Below are 6,269 nucleotides of genomic sequence, written 5' to 3' on the forward strand. Positions count from 1 at the left end.
TTCCCTACACGACGCTCTTCCGATCTCAAGGAGAATGAACTTAAACTTACAGCTGAGATCATTCTCAGAAAAAATGTTATTACCTAGGTAGTTTTTTTTTTTTTTTTTACAAGGTACAAAGGTAGGTAAGTATCTACCTTTGTACTAAGGCAACATACTTACATTTACAAAGTCTCCTCCTTGAATCATGAAGTCTTTGATAACCCTGTGAAAAGATGCTCCCTTGAATCCAATGGGTACAGCATCCCGCCTGAATTCCCCAGTGCAAAATTGTCTGAAATTTTCACTTGTTTTGGGAACAACGTCAGCAAAAAGCTCAAAAATCATTCGGCCAATTTCCTAGAAAGGACAACAAAGTTTTTAAATTAAGTAAAGAAAAAGATATCAGTATCAGTATAACTGCTAAGGTTTTTAGTGACAATATTTACCAGATATTTGGCAACAATCTGAGAGTGACTGGGAAATCCAGCTGCACAGGATTGCCCGTAGATTTGTTAAGCTTAACACAACTAAGGTATGTTAGATCCCTACACCTAAGCCTCTAGGTGGGCTTTTTGAGTGTGCACTATGTCGGTTGACTTCAGTAATGCATGAGGACCTGATACCTATAACTCCTGTAAGCCCAGAAGAGCTTGTTCTTCATCTAATGGTCAAGAATCAGTTATGAACAAGTAGGTAGGTAGGTATACTTACAGTAGCTCCCACACTGATGTCAAAGAAAACCACAGGATTGTTCTGGTTCCTGAGCTGAGACTGAATTTGATTCCAAGTAGGCATGGTGAGTGAAAGATAAAAGATTCAATGTAGCTCTCTAAATAGGTGAATTTCCCTGTTATCACTTCAGTTTTGTGACTTTTTCTCCTTTTTCGCTTTTCTGGTGTTTCGGCTTTTGAAATTTAAATTTTCGTGCCAAAAGAACACAGAGTAAAATTTTGAGTGAAGTGTAGAATTCGTGAAGGGTGTTTTTCTCTGTGGTCTGTGGAGGGAAAATTTGAATTTTTTTGAAAAAACTGAGGCCCCAGATTTTGGAGTATCTACTTACGTGTTACGTGTACATAATCTGTGATAACTGTGATTTCTGAGAATACATTTCAGATTCTACCTATTAATATTAACTTTAGATTACTGTTGAACTTTTAGCCATCTGTCTGTTTAACAGCTTCTCACCGTTCAACTTTGACATTTCGGTCTAATAGCTTGGTAAATTTGACACAAGAGTTGTGTGATGACATTCTCTCTGTAGAGAAGAGGCCAAGAGCATAGGTGAGTAGGTGTTCAATATCCTTTAATAGGTACCAATAATATTTTTTATTATATAAATATTGTGAAGACGTGGGCATTTATTCAACCATTATACTTGCTGCTTTTCCCAAAGGAGACAAGCACTGGAGAATAGGTAGGTATGTTCTCTAAAATCACTGGGCCTGACTTTCAAAACTATTCTTGTCTTGACACAGGTATGTTTCACAAATCACAGTTCAAAATTAAATGTTGATAAGTAGTATTTCTTGTTTTCTTTTAGTTTTATACATGATACACCTCTTGAGTGTGATATTTATACTATTAAGTAAATATTAATAAATTTTGTGCATTGGTGTTTTGCTTCGATTTTTGGTCTACTATTTCTCAGTGTGAAGCACCTGTTGTTCATCTCTGATATTAAACTTATACTAAAAAGGAATACCTAGCTAGTCATACAATACTATTGGTTTTTGGTTTGGTAGAGATTGTCCCTGGCAGTAATTTCTTATCTTTGTTACATAAAGACTCTAAAATAGTCTAACAAATAAATAAATAGGTACTATCCTCAAGAGTCTCAAGACTGTTGAAAAGAATATGACAAAGTGGTTCATAGGTACAACTTCATAGATAGGAATAAGCCAACCCTCAGAAATTAGCTAGGTACAGAACACAATCTCTAAATAAAAGTTATAATCTCATATGATTTTATGCAAACATCACAACATAATTAGAACACATCACATGCCTTCAGGAACACTCCATTTGTCAAGGGTCTAAGTTTTCCTTGCCCTTGGAATCAATTTAATTTAATTTGAAGAAGGCAACTGTGTGCTACCCTCCAAGCTAACTAGTCTGGATTGGAGATGATTGGTGTTTGGATAGGTGCCCATCTGAGCACAAATCATGTGCGAGGGTCCACTCAATCTTGCGAGGAAAAAAAAAGACGCCTGGAAAATAGACCATTATAATGGACAGTTTTAAATTATCTTTCTACATAGGTAGATTCTTATGTTACCTATACCTACTGGCAAGATATTTCAAACAAAATACCTACTACAATAATTTATACTGTCAACAATTATTATCAAACAGTGTCTCTGATTGTAAGTAGTTTTTACTGTGACTGGTCTTTGTAAAATACTTCTACATTTTATCCTGAATCCTGTTTAGTGTCTTGTCACCAAAAATATAAAACCCTAGATGCAATCCTCACACAGGAAATACTGATAAATGGTCACTTTAAACTATTTAAAAGTAGGTAGGTACTTACTATGCTAGAATGCTAGAAGCTATTGATTTGATTTTAATGTGCCACACTAATCCCCGTTAACATAGATAACTACTTTTACCTTGAGCTTTGCATTTTTTCTTCTTTCTTTTTAAAAAATCCCTACACTGGCTGGGTTGACCCTGTATATTATTTGACAATAATGTTTCTTCATTGATGCTTATCAGATATTAGTATGACACTAGTTGCCAACTGAGCAAGAGATAAGGACTTGAACTCTCCATCAGTATTTCTTATGGTGAGGTTTTCTTCCATCTTCCATAATACTTCAGTGAATGAAAATATGTCATTTTTAATTTTTGTAACTCCATAGCTTAAATTTTCACTTACCTTTGTAGGTACTTACATAGGTACCTCCATAGAAACCATTTTTAGGTAAGGTACAATTTTAATTTGACTACTTATTTGATTTGTAAGAGAGTAAAACGTGAGGTGGTATTGTAGAAGAAGATGAAACACATTTTTTCTTGACTTTCTGATTTCACATTTCGGAAACTTTTCATACCCAAAATTTTTCCTCATTTTGGATTTTTCTCCTAATTTCAGAAGCTTTAGCCAGAGTTCCCCGGAATGGTAGTTCTGTCCTCCAAAATGCGCCGAGTGCAGTTTAAACGAGGTCGTATCGTGCGAATCGCTGCCTGTGTGTTTATCGTAGTTCCCCTCCTGTATCTGTTGTTCTCCAAGTCAAATCAACTCCAGTATGAAGCTAGTCTGAACAGGAAATCTCTCAGTGAGCCTGACAAATACATCATTCGAAGTGTGAGTACTTTCATCAGCCTTATTATTGACTGTCAGACTGTTTTGACTTGGCGGGGCGGAGCGCTGCTGCGCTTCTTAATATGAGGCTCAGCAAATTGAGATAAACACCTTTTTGAGTGAAAGATTACGTACCTATATGTGTAAATTAAGAAAAAACGCTTTTTTTTCCCAAGGATAGATTAGCTATCAAGGGCGGTTTGATTTGGGGGCCTAATTTAAGATACTATTTCCAATTTTTTATGGCCTTGGGTCGGTCGATCTTCTGTCCCAACAGCCACTCGTCTTCAATGTTTAGTGGTAAATTGGTGAATTAACCATAGACCATAACCTAACTGATTTTGCATTTTGCCTAACGAATTCAAATTGTAATTTGGAGGGACCATAGGGAAACGCAATTCCCTGCCCGATTAAGATAGAGCTTTTTCCTTTCTGATGAAAACCCAGGTAAAGCCTGCAAAGTAGGCGAATCTCGAGTCGGATGAGAGTCAACAATTAAGTATCCGAAAAGCATAAAACGGTAATGTCAATTCATTGGATGTCTAAAATAAACATAACCTATATTATCGTCAATTTTATCTTCTCCAGCGGCCCGTGTTCAAAGCTGATGGCAAGTTGGGTAATCTAGAGCCACCGCTGGAGCCCTACAAGGAGGGACCTGGGGAGGGAGGCAAGGCCTATCATTTGCCTGAGGCATATAGGGCGGCTGGTGACGCGAGCTTGGGAGAATATGGAATGAACATGGAAACGTCCAACCATATCTCATTCGACAGGACTATCCCCGATTTACGAATGGAAGAGTAAGGCATTCGATGATTTTTATTATTATTATTTTATGTTTTTTAATTACCTATTATTATTTTAAAAAAATGATAGAGGGAACGGTAACAACAAAGGTCTTATTGTCCCGAAATCGAAGAGAATAGGTGGACAGAAAGAGAAAGCCGCCGTTCCGAAAACGAACCTTATTTGTGAATTTATGATGAACTTCGCTCCGGGCAAGAATCGATCCCGTAGACGAGCTAAGAATAAGAGATTCTCCACCCTCCAAGAAAAACAGGCTAAAAATCAGATTGATTAATCCAAATATGTAGATTAAATTGAATCTCAAAGTACGTCTCGGGTATAAAGGTGTGTCCACACAGTCGACGGTCGTCGATGGATGTCAATTTATTATGAATCGATGTGGATCGACGTCGATTGACCATGTTTGGACACACCTTAAAAGTCCCTCTTCACTCTCACAGGTGCAAATACTGGGACTACCCTCTGGACCTACCCAAAGCGAGTGTCATCCTTGTGTTCCACAATGAAGGGTTCTCATCTCTCATGCGTACAGTGCACAGTATTATCAAGCGTACGCCAGCCCAGTATTTGGAAGAAATTATCCTGGTAGATGATTTTAGTAGCAAAGGTGAGTGGGTCTTTTCTTTCCCCTGACAGCTTGTAGAAATCATAAATATACATTCTTCCATCATACGAGTAGGTAGATATGACTTTCGGTACATATCTTTTCGTTCAGAAATTTTCCAGGATTCACATACCTATTACCCATTCCTACAAAAAGTCTCGTCGCTGCATAAGTACCGAGATCTTTAGTCTTGGGGGCTTTACCCTCCATTTGGCGACAAGCTACTCGCCCACTCAAATTAACCTGAAGGGGGCCGGGAAAAGCCAGCATCACGCGATTGCATGATTATTTTAATTTAATTCAATTCAATTCAATTTATTTATTACAATATTATGGTACGTTACATGTAGTTTATGTAATAATAAAAAAAAAATCTCAAGTCTACCTGTATGAGATTATACTGATTTTGATCACTGAACTACATCTTATAATTATACCGATTTCAGCTGACCTGGACCAGAAGCTCGAAGACTACATTCAACGATTTAACGGCAAGGTTCGTCTCATTCGGAACACAGAACGTGAAGGTCTCATCAGGACCAGGTCACGTGGTGCTAAGGAGTCCCGAGGGGAGGTCATTGTATTCCTGGACGCACATTGTGAAGTGGGACTCAACTGGTTGCCGCCCCTGCTCGCTCCCATCTACAGCGATCGGAAAATTATGACCGTGCCTGTTATTGACGGTAAGTAAAAAATATTTTTCCCCCTTTAGGCGCTTTAGCACTACGGAAAGATTTTTGACTGAAAAGAAAAACATATGGCGTTTTTTTTTACGACTTTTACTATATTCAGATGGCCATTTCGCCAGTTTTAAAGGCATATTCAGTGAATTAAAAAAGAAGTGTGTACTTAAATATAAGTTAACAAAAACTTATTTTACTTATTCGATTGAATGATCGATGGTAAGTGTTTTGTTAATGGGGCAATACTGAAGCTTAAGAAAATGTGGTGTGTATTGAGCATTTTCTCTAAGAGAGTATGATTTTTTATCCGACATTTACCAATGAAAACGATCTTTTTCCTACCACCCCCGTCAGGTATTGACTATCAAACGTGGGAGTTCCGCTCCGTGTATGAACCAGATCATCATTACCGAGGCATATTCGAGTGGGGAATGCTGTACAAGGAAAACGAACTGCCCGAAAGAGAAGCCAAGAAGAGGAAATACAACAGGTATTAAATTATGCAATAGAAATACAATATTTATTTAAACCTCTTTTCTTAATAGTTATTTAAAGTTTTACCAAGTGTAATTTTCGTCTTATTATAACAATTTACTTGGGAGTAAAACTCTCGTATAAATAAACTATTATCGCTTATATTGTAAGCGCTAGGTCGCAGGTTCAATTCCCGCCCGGGGCCGACTTTAAACAGTTAAGGTTCAGAAGTTCTACACAATAGAATTACAATTTATTTGGGACAAAGCTCGAGAGTAAAACTCTCGTATAAATAAATTATTATCGCTTATATTGTAAGTGCTAGGTCGCAGGTTCGATTCCCGCCCGGGGCCGACTTTAAACAGTTAAGGTTCAGAAGTTGAGAACATTTCGTTTTAGGTTTCAGAGCCTAGTT

The 6,269-nt window shown here is 37.5% G+C and overlaps 2 protein-coding genes across 2 annotated transcripts; one reads left to right on the forward strand and one right to left on the reverse strand.

Moving 5' to 3' along the window:
* Window positions 1-144: 144 nt before the first annotated feature.
* Window positions 145-1,261, reverse strand: LOC103523555 (peptidyl-prolyl cis-trans isomerase H-like). Its single transcript, XM_008488590.3, has 2 exons — window positions 694-1,261; window positions 145-339 (listed from the first exon to the last, which is right to left on the reverse strand). The coding sequence occupies exons 1-2, from the start codon at window positions 775-777 to the stop codon at window positions 145-147; spliced, it is 279 nt and encodes a 92-aa protein (XP_008486812.1). The 5' UTR covers window positions 778-1,261.
* A 1,447-nt stretch (window positions 1,262-2,708) lies between these two features.
* LOC103523553 (N-acetylgalactosaminyltransferase 7) lies at window positions 2,709-5,870 on the forward strand (the record flags this gene model as incomplete). The annotated part of the gene is made up of 6 exons (XM_017449265.2): window positions 2,709-2,768; window positions 3,077-3,289; window positions 3,875-4,086; window positions 4,534-4,700; window positions 5,144-5,380; window positions 5,735-5,870. Coding segments are annotated over exons 2-6 (941 nt in total), but the record flags the coding sequence as incomplete, so codon positions are not given.
* Between the last annotated feature and the right edge of the window lie 399 nt (window positions 5,871-6,269).

Source organism: Diaphorina citri, unplaced genomic scaffold, assembly GCF_000475195.1.
Source record: "Diaphorina citri unplaced genomic scaffold, Diaci psyllid genome assembly version 1.1 scaffold26417, whole genome shotgun sequence".
NCBI lineage: Eukaryota > Metazoa > Arthropoda > Insecta > Hemiptera > Psyllidae > Diaphorina > Diaphorina citri.

What these genes read in the sequence shown, in the direction of transcription:
- LOC103523555 (XM_008488590.3), bottom strand. Translation starts at nt 777, where the DNA reads ATGCCTACTTGGAATCAAATTCAGTCTCAGCTCAGGAACCAGAACAAT. An exon ending in ACATCAGTGTGGGAGCTACT is followed by an intron (nt 340 to 693) that starts GTAAGTATACCT and finishes TGTCCTTTCTAG; the next exon opens with GAAATTGGCCGAATGATTTT.